General features: G+C 47.8%; 1 protein-coding gene across 1 annotated transcript in view; it reads right to left on the minus strand.

The window, feature by feature from the left end:
- Nucleotides 1-10230: 10230 nt before the first annotated feature.
- The window catches only part of LOC123731688 (mothers against decapentaplegic homolog 3), an 11082-nt gene continuing 3539 nt past the window's right edge, over nucleotides 10231-17773 (minus strand). Inside the window, exons 3-5 of the mRNA XM_045711087.1 lie at nucleotides 14398-14535; nucleotides 14081-14225; nucleotides 10231-11460 (exon numbers count right to left, since the gene is read on the minus strand). Of these exons, the coding sequence (XP_045567043.1) occupies nucleotides 11337-11460; nucleotides 14081-14225; nucleotides 14398-14535 (407 nt within the window). The 3' untranslated portion in view covers nucleotides 10231-11336. The remainder of the gene's footprint in view (nucleotides 11461-14080; nucleotides 14226-14397; nucleotides 14536-17773) is intronic.

The raw sequence follows: 17773 nt of genomic DNA on the forward strand, positions 1-17773 counted from the left end.
ACTGATCCCTCTTCTCCTGTGTGAGTCCTTGGACTGTGTGAACCGGTCCGTGATGAGTGATGCGACAAGGTTAAAGATAACGTAGAACACTAGTTACCAAACCTTTCCTCTGGGACCCCTCAGACATTTCACAATTTTGTTTTTTAAAATTAGTTGACAAGTTGAATCCAGGTGTTTAGCTCTGGAATAGATCACATGCATGGAACGGCTGGAGGGGGGAGGGGGGTCCCCGAGGAGAGGTTGGAACGGCTGGAGGGGAAGGGGGGTCCCCGAGGAGAGGTTTGGAACAGCTGGAGGGGGAGGGGGGTCCCCGAGGAGAGGTTGGAACGGCTGGAGGGGGGAGGGGGTCCCCGAGGAGAGGTTGGAACGGCTGGAGGGGGAGGGGGGTCCCCGAGGAGAGGTTGGAACGGCTGGAGGGGGAGGGGGGTCCCCGAGGAGAGGTTGGAACGGCTGGAGGGGGAGGGGGGTCCCCGAGGAGAGGTTGGAACGGCTGGAGGGGGGTCCCCGAGGAGAGGTTGGAACGGCTGGAGGGGGGTCCCCGAGGAGAGGTTGGAAACCACTGCTGTGAAATATGGATTGTGTTGTGTTTTGTCCTTTTGTCTGATCGTCCTAATGCTGTTCTGGGTTCCACAGTCACCTTGTAGAAAAGTTTTTAAAAAAAATCTACAAATTCAAGTGATGTGCCTTTTTAATGTAATCATTAGTAAGACATTACAATTACACTTTATTTGTCTGATTAAAGAATAAATCAATGAATTAACTGGTGCGTGTTTTGTATTTTATTAGACAAGTGGCACCAAATCACTGGAAATTATTAATTTAGCATTTGGATACCGTCCGTCACCCCATCCAGGAAGTGAAAATAAACTTGGACATATTCTCCAACATCCTGCTTCCTTCCCCCATCCAGGAAGTGAAAATAAACTTGGGCATAATCTTCAACAACCTGCCCCCCCCCCCCATCCAGGAAGTGAAAATAAACTTGGGCATATTCTCCAACATCCTGCTTCCCCCCCCATCCAGGAAGTGAAAATAAACTTGGACATATTCTCCAATATCCTGCTTCCTCCCCATCCAGGAAGTGAAAATAAACTTGGGCATATTCTCCAACATCCTGCTCCCCTCCCCCCCATCCAGGAAGTGAAAATAAACTTGGGCATATTCTCCAACATCCTGCTTCCTCCCCATCCAGGAAGTGAAAATAAACTTGGGCATATTCTCCAACATCCTGCTCCCCTCCCCCCCATCCAGGAAGTGAGAATAAACTTGGGCATATTCTCCAACATCCTGCCCCCCCCCCCATCCAGGAAGTGAAAATAAACTTGAGCATATTCTCCAACATCCTGCTTCCTCCCCCCATCCAGGAAGTGAAAATAAACTTGGGCATATTCTCCAACATCCTGCTCCCCCCCAATCCAAGAAGTGAAAATAAACTTGAGCATATTCTCCAACATCCTGCCCACCCCCCCCCCATCCAGGAAGTGAAAATAAACTTGGGCATATTCTCCAACATCCTGCCCCCCCCCCCATCCAGGAAGTGAAAATAAACTTGAGCATATTCTCCAACATCCTGCTTCCTCCCCCCCATCCAGGAAGTGAAAATAAACTTGGACATATTCTTCAACATCCTGATCCCCTCCCCCATCCAGGAAGTGAAAATAAACTTGGACATATTCTCCAACATCCTGCTTCCTCCCCCCATCCAGGAAGTGAAAATAAACTTGGACATATTCTCCAACATCCTGCTTCCTCCCCATCCAGGAAGTGAAAATAAACTTGGGCATATTCTCCAACATCCTGCTTCCCCTCCCCATCCAGGAAGTGAAAATAAACTTGGGCATATTCTCCAACATCCTGCTTCCTCCCCATCCAGGAAGTGAAAATAAACTTGGGCATATTCTCCAACATCCTGCTTCCCTCCCCCATCCAGGAAGTGAAAATAAACTTGGGCATATTCTCCAACATCCTGCTCCCCTCCCCCCCATCCAGGAAGTGAAAATAAACTTGGGCATATTCTCCAACAGCCTGCCCCCCCCCATCCAGGAAGTGAAAATAAACTTGAGCATATTCTCCAACATCCTGCTTCCTCCCCATCCAGGAAGTGAAAATAAACTTGGGCATATTCTCCAACATCCTGCTTCCCTCCCCCATCCAGGAAGTGAAAATAAACTTGGGCATATTCTCCAACATCCTGCTCCCCTCCCCCCCATCCAGGAAGTGAAAATAAACTTGGACATATTCTCCAACAGCCTGCCCCCCCCCATCCAGGAAGTGAAAATAAACTTGAGCATATTCTCCAACATCCTGCTCCCCCCCCATCCAGGAAGTGAAAATAAACTTGAGCATATTCTCCAACATCCTGCTTCCTCCCCCCCATCCAGGAAGTGAAAATAAACTTGGGCATATTCTCCAACATCCTGCTCCCCTCCCCCCCCAATCCAGGAAGTGAAAATAAACTTGGGCATATTCTCCAATATCCTGCTTCCTCCCTCCCCATCCAGGAAGTGAAAATAAACTTGGTCATATTCTCCAATATCCTGCTTCCTTCCCCCATCCAGGAAGTGAAAATAAACTTGGGCATATTCTCCAACATCCTGCTTCCCCCCCCCATCCAGGAAGTGAAAATAACCTTGGGCATATTCTCCAATATCCTGCTTCCTTCCCCCATCCAGGAAGTGAAAATAAACTTGGGCATATTCTCCAACAACCTGCCCCCCCCCATCCAGGAAGTGAAAATAAACTTGGACATATTCTTCAACATCCCAATCCCCTCCCCCCCATCCAGGAAGTGAAAATAAACTTGGACATATTCTCCAACATCCTGCTTCCTCCCCCCCATCCAGGAAGTGAAAATAAACTTGGACATATTCTCCAACATCCTGCTTCCTCCCCATCCAGGAAGTGAAAATAAACTTGGGCATATTCTCCAACATCCTGCTTCCTCCCCATCCAGGAAGTGAAAATAAACTTGGGCAAATTCGTCAACATCCTGCTTCCTCCCCCCATCCAGGAAGTGAAAATAAACTTGGACATATTCTCCAACATCCTGGTTCCTCCCCATCCAGGAAGTGAAAATAAACTTGGACATATTCTCCAACATCCTGCTTCCCCCCCCCCATCCAGGAAGTGAAAATAAACTTGGACATATTCTCCAACATCCTGCCTAAGGGTCCGTTCAATCTGCATTGTGTAAATGTATGTTTTACAGCGTGATTGAAATTTTAAAGGTAACGTTCCTGCTTTAGTGGAGATGTGCATTCACGGTTAAACACTGCTGATGTCGACGGCAATGGGAAACGATTACGGTGGAATCTATCGCTGTGGCTTTACAGACTGAGTACAGACCTAAATTAAGACAATCGGTGAGACAGTGTAGGACCAGACCCACACTAAGTTTGTGACTAACGTTATTTTAATGTAGATGTTCATGTGCTTTCTATGAATAAAGTCTTCTAAGGCTTTTGGTGTGGATCACTCATCTAGACAGTAAGCAAAAACAAAAATCGTGGATTTTTTAAAAATTATTTTTATTAAAAAGATTATGGATAACAAAACAGATGAATACAGTAATACATACTCTCTCACACAAAAACAAACCGTAAACATTTTATATGACAATAAGAGAGAATTTTATTTTTACTTTGACAAAAATAAGCATCAGTTTCAGAGGGGAAATAAGTACCGATACTAAGACATTAATTAGCTCAAACTATTTCTCTATTCTCCTTCTGGAGAGAACCAACCATAACACTACTGTTATGTACACGATAGAACCGCTCAGAAATGGACCCGGAACCTCTGGAACATGTTCCTAACTCTAAAACGAGCCAGGTTCCCTGACCTCACATTAAACCTCTTCCTGGATTTGAAAGCATGCTCCATGGAATACCGAAACAAATCACCCAGGACTAGGGGGAAACTTCACCTCGAAGCAGACTTAATCTGGGAAACCAGCTGTAAATGACACCCCTGTACTGGGAGAGAGGGGGAGAAGACCCAGTAACCATAATGATACCCCTGTACTAGGAGGAGAGGGGGAGAAGACCCAGTAACCATAATGATACCCCTGTACTGGGAGAGAGGGGGAGAAGACCCAGTAACCATAATGATACCCCTGTACTAGGAAGAGAGGGGGAGAAGACCCAGTAACCATAATGATACCCCTGTACTAGGAGGAGAGAGGGGGAGAAGACCCAGTAACCATAATGATACCCCTGTACTGGGAGAGGGGGAGAAGACCCAGTAACCATAATGATACCCCTGTACTAGGAGGAGAGAGGGAGAAGACCCAGTAACCATAATGATACCCCTGTACTAGGAGGAGAGAGGGAGAAGACCCAGTAACCATAATGATACCCCTGTACTAGGAGGAGAGGGGGAGAAGACCCAGTAACCATAATGATACCCCCTGTACTAGGAGGAGAGAGGGGAGAAGACCCAGTAACCATAATGATACCCCTGTACTAGGAGGAGAGAGGGAGAAGACCCAGTAACCCTAATGATACCCCTGTACTAGGAGGAGAGGGGGAGAAGACCCAGTAACCATAATGATACCCCTGTACTAGGAGGAGAGAGGGGGAGAAGACCCAGTAACCATAATGATACCCCTGTACTAGGAGGAGAGAGAAGACCCAGTAACCATAATGATACCCCTGTACTAGGAGGAGAGAGGGAGAAGACCCAGTAACCATAATGATACCCCTGTACTAGGAGGAGAGAGGGGGAGAAGACCCAGTAACCATAATGATACCCCTGTACTAGGAGGAGAGAGAAGACCCAGTAACCATAATGATACCCCTGTACTAGGAGGAGAGGGGGAGAAGACCCAGTAACCATAATGATACCCCTGTACTAGGAGGAGAGAGGGGAGAAGACCCAGTAACCATAATGATACCCCTGTACTAGGAGGAGAGAGGGGAGAAGACCCAGTAACCATAATGATACCCCTGTACTAGGAGGAGAGAGGGAGAAGACCCAGTAACCATAATGATACACCTGTACTAGGAGGAGAGAGGGAGAAGACCCAGTAACCATAATGATACCCCTGTACTAGGAGGAGAGAGGGAGAAGACCCAGTAACCATAATGATACCCCTGTACTAGGAGGAGAGAGGGAGAAGACCCAGTAACCATAATGATACCCCTGTACTAGGAGGAGAGGGGGGGAGAAGACCCAGTAACCATAATGATACCCCTCTACTAGGAGGAGAGAGGGGAGAAGACCCAGTAACCATAATGATACCCCTGTACTAGGAGGAGAGAGGGAGAAGACCCAGTAACCATAATGATACCCCTGTACTAGGAGGAGAGAGGGGGAGAAGACCCAGTAACCATAATGATACCCCTGTACTAGGAAGAGAGAGGGAGAAGACCCAGTAACCATAATGATACCCCTGTACTAGGAGGAGAGGGAGAAGACCCAGTAACCATAATGATACCCCTGTACTAGGAGGAGAGAGGGGGAGAAGACCCAGTAACCATAATGATACCCCTGTACTAGGAGGAGAGAGAAGACCCAGTAACCATAATGATACCCCTGTACTAGGAGGAGAGAGGGGAGAAGACCCAGTAACCATAATGATACCCCTGTACTAGGAGGAGAGAGAAGACCCAGTAACCATAATGATACCCCTGTACTAGGAGGAGAGAGGGAGAAGACCCAGTAACCATAATGATACCCCTGTACTAGGAGGAGAGAGGGGGAGAAGACCCAGTAACCATAATGATACCCCTGTACTAGGAGGAGAGAGGGGAGAAGACCCAGTAACCATAATGATACCCCTGTACTAGGAGGAGAGAGGGAGAAGACCCAGTAACCATAATGATACCCCTGTACTAGGAGGAGAGGGGGAGAAGACCCAGTAACCATAATGATACCCCTGTACTAGGAGGAGAGGGGGAGAAGACCCAGTAACCATAATGATACCCCTGTACTAGGAGGAGAGAGGGAGAAGACCCAGTAACCATAATGATACCCCTGTACTAGGAGGAGAGAGGGAGAAGACCCAGTAACCATAATGATACCCCTGTACTAGGAGGAGAGAGGGGGAGAAGACCCAGTAACCATAATGATACCCCTGTACTAGGAGGAGAGAGAAGACCCAGTAACCATAATGATACCCCTGTACTAGGAGGAGAGAGAAGACCCAGTAACCATAATGATACCCCTGTACTAGGAGGAGAGAGGGAGAAGACCCAGTAACCATAATGATACCCCTGTACTAGGAGGAGAGAGAAGACCCAGTAACCATAATGATACCCCTGTACTAGGAGGAGAGAGAAGACCCAGTAACCATAATGATACCCCTGTACTAGGAGGAGAGAGGGAGAAGACCCAGTAACCATAATGATACCCCTGTACTAGGAGGAGAGAGGGAGAAGACCCAGTAACCATAATGATACCCCTGTACTAGGAGGAGAGAGAAGACCCAGTAACCATTTACATTTACATTTAAGTCATTTAGCAGACGCTCTTATCCAGAGCGACTTACAAATTGGTGCATTCACCTTATAATATCCAGTGGAACAACCACTTTACAATAGTGCATCTAAATATTTTAAGGGGGGGGGTTAGAAGGATTACTTTATCCTATCCCAGGTATTCCTTAAAGAGGTGGGGTTTCAGGTGACTCCGGAAGGTGGTGATTGACTCCGCTGTCCTGGCGTCGTGAGGGAGCTTGTTCCACCATTGGGGTGCCAGAGCAGCGAACAGTTTTGACTGGGCTGAGTGGGAACTGTGCTTCCGCAGAGGTAGGGAGGCGAGCAGGCCAGAGGTGGATGAACGCAGTGCCCTTGTTTGGGTGTAGGGCCTGATCAGAGCCTGAAGGTACGGAGGTGCCGTTCCCCTCACAGCTCCGTAGGCAAGCACCATGGTCTTGTAGCAGATGCGAGCTTCAACTGGAAGCCAGTGGAGAGAGCGGAGGAGCGGGGTGACGTGAGAGAACTTGGGAAGGTTGAACACCAGACGGGCTGCGGCGTTCTGGATGAGTTGTAGGGGTTTAATGGCACAGGCAGGGAGCCCAGCCAACAGCGAGTTGCAATAATCCAGACGGGAGATGACAAGTGCCTGGATTAGGACCTGCGCCGCTTCCTGTGTGAGGCAGGATCGTACTCTGCGAATGTTGTAGAGCATGAACCTACAGGATCGGGTCACCGCCTTGATGTTGGTGGAGAACGACAGGGTGTTGTCCAGGGTCACGCCAAGGCTCTTAGCACTCTGGGAGGAGGACACAAGGGAGTTGTCAACCGTGATGGCGAGATCATGGAACGGGCAGTCCTTCCCCGGGAGGAAGAGCAGCTCCGTCTTGCCGAGGTTCAGCTTGAGCTGGTGATCCGTCATCCACACTGATATGTCTGACAGACATGCAGAGATGCGATTCGCCACCTGGTTGTCAGAAGGGGGAAAGGAGAAGATTAATTGTGTGTCATCTGCATAGCAATGAACCATAATGATACCCCTGTACTAGGAGGAGAGAGGGAGAAGACCCAGTAACCATAATGATACCCCTGTACTAGGAGGAGAGAGGGAGAAGACCCAGTAACCATAATGATACCCCTGTACTGGGAGGAGAGAGGGAGAAGACCCAGTAACCATAATGATACCCCTGTACTAGGAGGAGAGAGGGAGAAGACCCAGTAACCATAATGATACCCCTGTACTAGGAGGAGAGGGGGAGAAGACCCAGTAACCATAATGATACCCCTGTACTAGGAGGAGAGGGGGAGAAGACCCAGTAACCATAATGATACCCCTGTACTAGGAGGAGAGGGGGAGAAGACCCAGTAACCATAATGATACCCCTGTACTAGGAGGAGAGAGGGAGAAGACCCAGTAACCATAATGATACCCCTGTACTAGGAGGAGAGAGGGGAGAAGACCCAGTAACCATAATGATACCCCTGTACTAGGAGGAGAGAGGGGAGAAGACCCAGTAACCATAATGATACCCCTGTACTAGGAGGAGAGAGGGAGAAGACCCAGTAACCATAATGATACCCCTGTACTAGGAGGAGAGGGGAGAAGACCCAGTAACCATAATGATACCCCTCTACTAGGAGGAGAGAGGGGAGAAGACCCAGTAACCATAATGATACCCCTGTACTAGGAGGAGAGAGGGAGAAGACCCAGTAACCATAATGATACCCCTGTACTAGGAGGAGAGAGGGAGAAGACCCAGTAACCATAATGATACCCCTGTACTAGGAGGAGAGAGGGAGAAGACCCAGTAACCATAATGATACCCCTGTACTAGGAGGAGAGGGGAGAAGACCCAGTAACCATAATGATACCCCTCTACTAGGAGGAGAGAGGGGGAGAAGACCCAGTAACCATAATGATACCCCTGTACTAGGAGGAGAGAGGGGGAGAAGACCCAGTAACCATAATGATACCCCTGTACTAGGAGGAGAGAGGGAGAAGACCCAGTAACCATAATGATACCCCTGTACTGGGAGGAGAGAGAAGACCCAGTAACCATAATGATACCCCTGTACTAGGAGGAGAGAGGGAGAAGACCCAGTAACCATAATGATACCCCTGTACTAGGAGGAGAGAGGGGGAGAAGACCCAGTAACCATAATGATACCCCTGTACTAGGAGGAGAGAGGGAGAAGACCCAGTAACCATAATGATACCCCTGTACTAGGAGGAGAGAGAAGACCCAGTAACCATAATGATACCCCTGTACTAGGAGGAGAGAGGGAGAAGACCCAGTAACCATAATGATACCCCTGTACTGGGAGGAGAGAGAAGACCCAGTAACCATAATGATACCCCTGTACTAGGAGGAGAGAGAAGACCCAGTAACCATAATGATACCCCTGTACTAGGAGGAGAGAGGGAGAAGACCCAGTAACCATAATGATACCCCTGTACTAGGAGGAGAGAGGGAGAAGACCCAGTAACCATAATGATACCCCTGTACTAGGAGGAGAGAGGGAGAAGACCCAGTAACCATAATGATACCCCTGTACTAGGAGGAGAGGGGGAGAAGACCCAGTAACCATAATGATACCCCTGTACTAGGAGGAGAGAGGGAGAAGACCCAGTAACCATAATGATACCCCTGTACTAGGAGGAGAGGGGGAGAAGACCCAGTAACCATAATGATACCCCTGTACTAGGAGGAGAGGGGGAGAAGACCCAGTAACCATAATGATACCCCTGTACTAGGAGGAGAGAGGGGAGAAGACCCAGTAACCATAATGATACCCCTGTACTAGGAGGAGAGAGGGAGAAGACCCAGTAACCATAATGATACCCCTGTACTAGGAGGAGAGAGGGGGAGAAGACCCAGTAACCATAATGATACCCCTGTACTAGGAGGAGAGGGGGAGAAGACCCAGTAACCATAATGATACCCCTGTACTAGGAGGAGAGAGGGGAGAAGACCCAGTAACCATAATGATACCCCTGTACTAGGAGGAGAGAGGGAGAAGACCCAGTAACCATAATGATACCCCTGTACTAGGAGGAGAGAGGGGGAGAAGACCCAGTAACCATAATGATACCCCTGTACTAGGAGGAGAGGGGGAGAAGACCCAGTAACCATAATGATACCCCTGTACTAGGAGGAGAGAGGGGGAGAAGACCCAGTAACCATAATGATACCCCTGTACTAGGAGGAGAGGGGAGAAGACCCAGTAACCATAATGATACCCCTGTACTAGGAGGAGAGAGAAGACCCAGTAACCATAATGATACCCCTGTACTAGGAGGAGAGAGGGAGAAGACCCAGTAACCATAATGATACCCCTGTACTAGGAGGAGAGAGGGAGAAGACCCAGTAACCATAATGATACCCCTGTACTAGGAGGAGAGGGGGAGAAGACCCAGTAACCATAATGATACCTCTGTACTGGGAGGAGAGAGGGAGAAGACCCAGTAACCATAATGATACCCCTGTACTAGGAGGAGAGAGAAGACCCAGTAACCATAATGATACCCCTGTACTAGGAGGAGAGAGGGAGAAGACCCAGTAACCATAATGATACCCCTGTACTAGGAGGAGAGGGGGAGAAGACCCAGTAACCATAATGATACCACTGTACTAGGAGGAGAGAGGGGAGAAGACCCAGTAACCATAATGATACCCCTGTACTAGGAGGAGAGAGGGGAGAAGACCCAGTAACCATAATGATACCCCTGTACTAGGAGGAGAGAGGGGGAGAAGACCCAGTAACCATAATGATACCCCTGTACTAGGAGGAGAGAGGGAGAAGACCCAGTAACCATAATGATACCCCTGTACTAGGAGGAGAGAGGGAGAAGACCCAGTAACCATAATGATACCCCTGTACTAGGAGGAGAGAGGGAGAAGACCCAGTAACCATAATGATACCCCTGTACTAGGAGGAGAGAGGGAGAAGACCCAGTAACCATAATCAAACCAATAACAATCTTCACAGAAATACACCTCTAGAGCGGCCAGCATTTATACCTTTAGATTAAAATAGATCAGAATCTTTATTAAGACCATTATCTGTATTGAAATAGACTATTATTTGTATTATAAAAAAAACATCTGTATTTAAAAAAAAAAAAAACATTATTTGTATTACAATAGACCATAATCTGGATTGAAATAGACCATAATCTGGATTAAAATAGACCACTATCTGGATTAAAATAGACCATAATCTGTATTAAAATAGACCATAATCTGGATTAAAATAGACCACTATCTGGATTAAAATAGACCACTATCTGGATTAAAATAGACCATTATCTGGATTAAAATAGACCACTATCTGGATTAAAATAGACCACTATCTGGATTAAAATAGACCACTATCTGGATTAAAATAGACCACTATCTGGATTAAAATAGACCATTATCTGGATTAAAATAGACCATAATCTGGATTAAAATAGACCATAATCTGGATTAAAATAGACCATAATCTGGATTAAAATAGACCACTATCTGGATTAAAATAGACCATAATCTGGATTAAAATAGACCATAATCTGGATTAAAATACACCATTCAATTACGAAAACAGATGAAAATAGATAAAAACGCTAAAAATAGACGAGATGAAAATATATTAAATATATAAGATAATATATAAGATAACATATATATGATAATAGATGATAAATGTACACCATTCTGTATACTTCTGGCCCTTCTTTGAGTTGCTTTGTGTATCGCCACATTAGTTTTGACATGATATTACTGCAACACTGCTCACTGCATCCAAGTTGCTTGACGTCGGCTTTTCAAAGAGCAGGTCAGTCAAGTCGAGCTCAGCCTGTCTTTTCAAACTTCCTAGTAAGTTAGCCATGAGAGAAAAGGTATTTTTCTCCAGAATGACTGTTCTGTCTGCGTGTATTTAGGAGACACTAGAGCAGCGGATGCTGGGGGAACCCATCTGCGTCAGTACTTTATCCAGCCACTGGAGGGGGCCGTTGAGGTGCAGCTCAATCCAACAAGGGGTGCTGGTTACGGTCTGTCGCCTGGGGGGGAGGAGGAGGAGGAGGAGGAGGAGGGAGAGGGAGTTTATAAAACAACCAGCACAGCAAACCTGGTTTATCACTAGCTAGTAAACATTACAAATAACATATTTCAACAACACCGACTTGAATCAATAACATTTCATAAATCAAATGATTTTTTATCGAGAGAAAGTGGAATCTCATGTCTGTTTAACAGATGTTTAAGCCTACATCTCAAATCTAAGTTAAAGTTTTCTACCTACATTTACAGTCATTTAGTAGACGCTCTTATCCAGAGCGACTTACAGTAGTGAATGGATACATTTCATACATTTTTTTTTTTTTCTTCTTCTCCGTACTGGTCCCCCCGTGGGAATCGAACCCACAAACCTGGCGTTGCAAAACACCATGCTCTACCAACTGAGCCACACGGGAACTGTGTTGTGTGGTTCTGCTAAGTCTGTTTTGTGTGTTTGAAACGTGACTCGGGGCAGTGAGGCCAGGGAGAGTCCAGTGGGAATCCCCTTCCGTGTGCTCGTGTCCGTCTGAACACGATCACCTCTGTCCCTCCTACATTCCTCCCCCGTTAGTCAACTCTCTCTCTCTCTCTCTCTCTCTCTCTCCCTCCTCTCAAAGTCTGTCGCTGCCCCGGAGTGCACACGCCGTACACACACATGCAAAGTGACCACACACACACACACACACACACACACACACACACACACACACACACACTCTTCCTGTCTGTATCCTCTTTCCTTCTAGTAGTGCACGACTCCAGGATTCTTGGAGTCGATTCAGACTCCTGCGGTTTGACTCGAAGGAGTCGATTCAGACTCCCGCGGTTTGACTCGAAGGAGTCGACTCAGACTCCTGCGGTTTGACTCGAAGGAGTCGACTCAGACTCCTGCGGTTTGACTCGCTGCGGTTTGACTCGAAGGAGTCGACTCAGACTCATGCGGTTTGACTCGAAGGAGTCGACTCAGACTCCTGCGGTTTGACTCGAAGGAGTCGACTCAGACTCCTGCGGTTTGACTCGAAGGAGTCGACTCAGACTCCTCCTGTTTGACTCGAAGGAGTCGACTCAGACTCCTCCTGTTTGACTCGAAGGAGTCGACTCAGACTCCTCCTGTTTGACTGGAAGGAGTCGACTCAGACTCCTGCGGTTTGACTCGAAGGAGTCGACTCAGACTCCTCCTGTTTGACTCGAAGGAGTCGACTCTCGCTCGACTCCCAAAAACAGGCTGAAATGGATGAACACAGACGTTCACACCAGCTCATTACTGCAGAATCCTACGTCGGTGTTCTAGATGACTGGCCTGAACACTGATCCATTTGCTCTTCAACAGCCTATAAAAAGGCCTGTTTCAATATAGAAAGGTGATGTGTAGGAAGTTGAATATTTCAGTGATATTTCTGCTATGTGCCATGCGCCGCTCTACCTTGATCAGAATAATATTGTCCATGTTATAGTCCTACAAACCTGACTCAGTTACACCAGCTCTACCAGGAGGAATGGGCCAAAATTCACCCGACTTATTATGGGAAGCTCGTGGAAGGCTACCCGAAACTGTTTGACCCAAGTTAAACAATTTAAAGGCAATTCTACCAAATAGTAATTGAGTGTATGTAAACTTCTGACCCACTGGGAATGTGATGAAAGAAATAAAAGCTGAAATAAATCATTCTCTCTACTATTATTCTGACATTTCACATTCTTAAAATAAAGTGGTGATCCTAACTGACCTAAGACAGGGAATTTTTACTAGGATTAAATGTCAGGAATTGTGAAAAACTGAATTTAAATGTATTTGGTTCAGGTGTTGTCACGTCCTGACCAAGGAGGGGGGGTTATTCTATGTGTTCTATTTCTATGTTCTTAGGTTCTAGTTTTTGTATTTCTATGTTGGTTTGTTTGGGATGATCTCCAATTAGATAGAGGCAGCTGGTCCTCGTTGCCTCTAATTGGAGATCATACTTAAGTAGGGGTTTTTCTTCCTGGGTTTTGTGGGTGATTTATTTTTGAGTAGTGTTTGTTTCTCTGCGTCACGGTTTGTTGTTTTTGTCTATTCAGTTATTTGATGTTATTGCATAGTTTCACAGAGTAAATAAAATGTGGAACTACACACACGCTGCACCTTGGTCCTCTCCTTTTGACAGGTGTGACAGGTGTATGTAAACTTCCGACTTCAACTGTACACATCTGTATTCCCAGTCATGTGGAATTCATAGATCAGGACCTAATGAATTTTATTTCAATTTATTGATTTTCTAATATGAACTTTAACTCAATAAAATCTTTGAAAATTGTTGCATTTATATTTTGGTTCAGTGCACAATATTCTGCCCATATGAACTAATTTATATAGGCAAAGGCTACAATATTCTGCCCATATTATTAACCAATTTATATAGGCCCAGGCTACAATATTCTGCCCATATGAACAAAGTTATATAGGCCCAGGCTACAATATTCTGCCCATATTAACATTTTTTTTTTTTTAGGCCATAACTGAACCAATTTCTGTAGGCTAACGCTTCAGTTTCCCCGGCACTTCAGCTTCCCCGGCACTTCACCGCTTCCCCAGGAAACTCGACGTATTGTAGCCTCAAGGTACGTATGTGTGTCGGTAACCTTTACCTGTACTCAGTGCCCCAGCCCTTGACGAAGCTCATGCGTATGGTACACATCCTGGTGAGCTGGTAGACAGCCTCAAAGCCCTGGTTCACTGACTGGGCCAGCAGAGCTGCAAACTCCTGGTTATTGAATATCTTCAGGTTACAGCCTGGTGGAAATCACATGGAATATAGTTAAGAGACATGTTCATCAGGAAATAAAAACGTGTTAACGTGTGTGTGTGTGTGTGTGTGTGTGTGTGTGTGTGTGTGTGTGTGTGTGTGTGTGTGTGTGTGTGTGTGTGTGTGTGTGTGTGTGTGTGTGTGTGTGTGTGTGTGTACCTGGAGGGACCTTGCAGACAGTGGCAGGGTGCCAGCCATAGCGTTGATTACAGTTGGGACTCTGGACAAAGATGGCACTGTCACTAAGACACTCTGCAAACACCTCTCCTCCGATGTAGTACAACCTCACTCCCCGGCCTGGAGAGAGAGGGAGAGGAAGAGGAAGGTTGAGAGAGAGGAAGAGGAAGGGTGAGAGAGACCAGAGAGAGAGAGGGAGGAAGAGGAAGGTTGAGAGAGACCAGAGAGAGAGAGGGAGGAAGAGGAAGGTTGAGAGAGAGGAAGAGGAAGGGTGAGAGAGACCAGAGAGAGAGAGGAAGAGGAAGGTTGAGAGAGACCAGAGAGAGACCAGAGAGAGAGAGGGAGGAAGAGGAAGGTTGAGAGAGACCAGAGAGAGAGAGGGAGGAAGAGGAAGGTTGAGAGAGAGAGGGAGGAAGAGGAAGGTTGAGAGAGACCAGAGAGAGAGCAGAGAGAGGAAGAGGAAGGTTGAGAGAGACCAGAGAGAGAGAAGGAGGGAGGAAGAGGAAGGTTGAGAGAGAGAGGGAGGAAGAGGAAGGTTGAGAGAGACCAGAGAGAGAGAGGGAGGAAGAGGAAGGTTGAGAGAGACCAGAGAGAGAGAGGGAGGAAGAGGAAGGTTGAGAGAGAGAGGGAGGAAGAGGAAGGTTGAGAGAGACCAGAGAGAGAGCAGAGAGAGGAAGAGGAAGGTTGAGAGAGACCAGAGAGAGAGGGAGAGGAACATGAGACAGGTTATGGTCAGGTTAGGGTCAGGGTCAGGTTAGGGTCAGGTTGGGGTCAGGTTAGGGTCAGGTTGGGGTCAGGTTATGGTCAGGTCGGGGTCAGGTTGGGGTCAGGTTAGGGTCAGGGTCATGGTCAGGTTAGGGTCAGGTTGGGGTCAGGTTAGGGTCAGGTTGGGGTCAGGTCAGGGTTAGGGTGAGGTTGGGGTCAGGTTAGGGTCAGGTTAGGGTCAGGGTCGGGTTAGGGTCAGGTTAGGGTCAGGGTCAGGTTAGGTTGGGGTCAGGTTGGGGTCAGGGTCAGGTTAGGGTCAGGTCAAGGTCAGGATCAGGTTACTGTACCTATGTGTCTGCGTGTGGGTCAGGTTAGGGTCAGGTCGGGGTCAGAACAGGTTATGGTAGTACTGTACCTATGTGTCTGCGTGTGGGTCAGGTTAGGGTCAGGTCGGGGTCAGAACAGGTTATGGTAGTACTGTACCTATGTGTCTGCGTGTGGGTCAGGTTGAGGTTAGGGTCAGGTCAGGGTCAGAACAGGTTATGGTAGTACTGTACCTATGTGTCTGCGTGTGGGTCAGGTTGAGGTTAGGGTCAGGTCAAGGTCAGGTTAGGTTATGGTAGTACTGTACCTATGTGTCTGCATGTGGGTCAGGTTAGGGTCAGGTCAAGGTCAGGTTAGGTTATGGTAGTACTGTACCTATGTGTCTGCGTGTGGGTCAGGTTGAGGTTAGGGTCAGGTCGGGGTCAGAACAGGTTATGGTAGTACTGTACCTATGTGTCTGCGTGTGGGTCAGGTTAGGGTCAGGTCGGGGTCAGGTTAGGTTATGGTAGTACTGTACCTATGTGTCTGCGTGTGGGTCAGGTTAGGGTCAGGTCGGGGTCAGAACAGGTTATGGTAGTACTGTACCTATGTGTCTGCGTGTGGGTCAGGTTGAGGTTAGGGTCAGGTCGGGGTCAGGTTAGGTTATGGTAGTACTGTACCTATGTGTCTGCGTGTGGGTCAGGTTAGGGTCAGGTCAGGGTCAGGTTAGGTTATGGTGGTACTGTACCTATGTGTCTGCGTGTGGGTCAGGTTAGGGTCAGGTCAAGGTCAGGTTAGGTTATGGTAGTACTGTACCTATGTGTCTGCGTGTGGGTCAGGTTAGGGTCAGGTCGGGGTCAGAACAGGTTATGGTAGTACTGTACCTATGTGTCTGCGTGTGGGTCAGGTTAGGGTCAGGTCGGGGTCAGAACAGGTTATGGTAGTACTGTACCTATGTGTCTGCGTGTGGGTCAGGTTGAGGTTAGGGTCAGGTCGGGGTCAGAACAGGTTATGGTAGTACTGTACCTATGTGTCTGCGTGTGGGTCAGGTTGAGGTTAGGGTCAGGTCGGGGTCAGAACAGGTTATGGTAGTACTGTACCTATGTGTCTGCGTGGGGGTCAGGTTGAGGTTAGGGTCAGGTCGGGGTCAGGTTAGGTTATGGTAGTACTGTACCTATGTGTCTGCGTGTGGGTCAGGTTAGGGTCAGGTCAGGGTCAGGTTAGGTTATAGTGGTACTGTACCTATGTGTCTGCGTGTTGGTCAGGTTGAGGTTAGGGTCAGGTCGGGGTCAGAACAGGTTATGGTAGTACTGTACCTATGTGTCTGCGTGTGGGTCAGGTTAGGGTCAGGGTCAGGTTAGGTTATGGTAGTACTGTACCTATGTGTCTGCGTGTGGGTCTGGGTGAGGTTACGGTCAGTTCAGGTTAGGTTATGGTAGTACTGTACCTATGTGTCTGCGTGTGGGTCAGGTTAGGGTCAGGTCGGGGTCAGGTTAGGTTATGGTAGTACTGTACCTATGTGTCTGCGTGTGGGTCAGGTTGAGGTTAGGGTCAGGTCAGGGTCAGGTTAGGTTATGGTAGTACTGTACCTATGTGTCTGCGTGTGGGTCAGGTTGAGGTTAGGGTCAGGTCGGGGGTCAGAACAGGTTATGGTAGTACTGTACCTATGTGTCTGCGTGTGGGTCAGGTTGAGGTTAGGGTCAGGTCGGGGTCAGGTTAGGTTATGGTAGTACTGTACCTATGTGTCTGCGTGTGGGTCAGGTTGAGGTTAGGGTCAGGTCGGGGTCAGAACAGGTTATGGTAGTACTGTACCTATGTGTCTGCGTGTGGGTCAGGTTGAGGTTAGGGTCAGGTCGGGGTCAGAACAGGTTATGGTAGTACTGTACCTATGTGTCTGCGTGTGGGTCAGTTTGAGGTTAGGGTCAGGTCGGGGTCAGAACAGGTTATGGTAGTACTGTACCTATGTGTCTGCGTGTGGGTCAGGTTGAGGTTAGGGTCAGGTCGGGGTCAGAACAGGTTATGGTAGTACTGTACCTATGTGTCTGCGTGTGGGTCAGGTTAGGGACAGGTCAGGGTCAGAACAGGTTATGGTAGTACTGTACCTATGTGTCTGCATGTGTGGGTCAGGTTAGGGTCAGGTCGGGGTCAGAACAGGTTATGGTAGTACTGTACCTATGTGTCTGCGTGTGGGTCAGGTTGAGGTTAGGGTCAGGTCGGGGTCAGAACAGGTTATGCTGGTACTGTACCTATGTGTCTGCGTGTGGGTCAGGTTGAGGTTAGGGTCAGGTCGGGGTCAGAACAGGTTATGGTAGTACTGTACCTATGTGTCTGCGTGTGGGTCAGGTTGAGG

This window comes from Salmo salar, unplaced genomic scaffold, assembly GCF_905237065.1.
Source record: "Salmo salar unplaced genomic scaffold, Ssal_v3.1, whole genome shotgun sequence".
In the NCBI taxonomy this organism is placed as follows: Eukaryota; Metazoa; Chordata; class Actinopteri; order Salmoniformes; family Salmonidae; genus Salmo; species Salmo salar.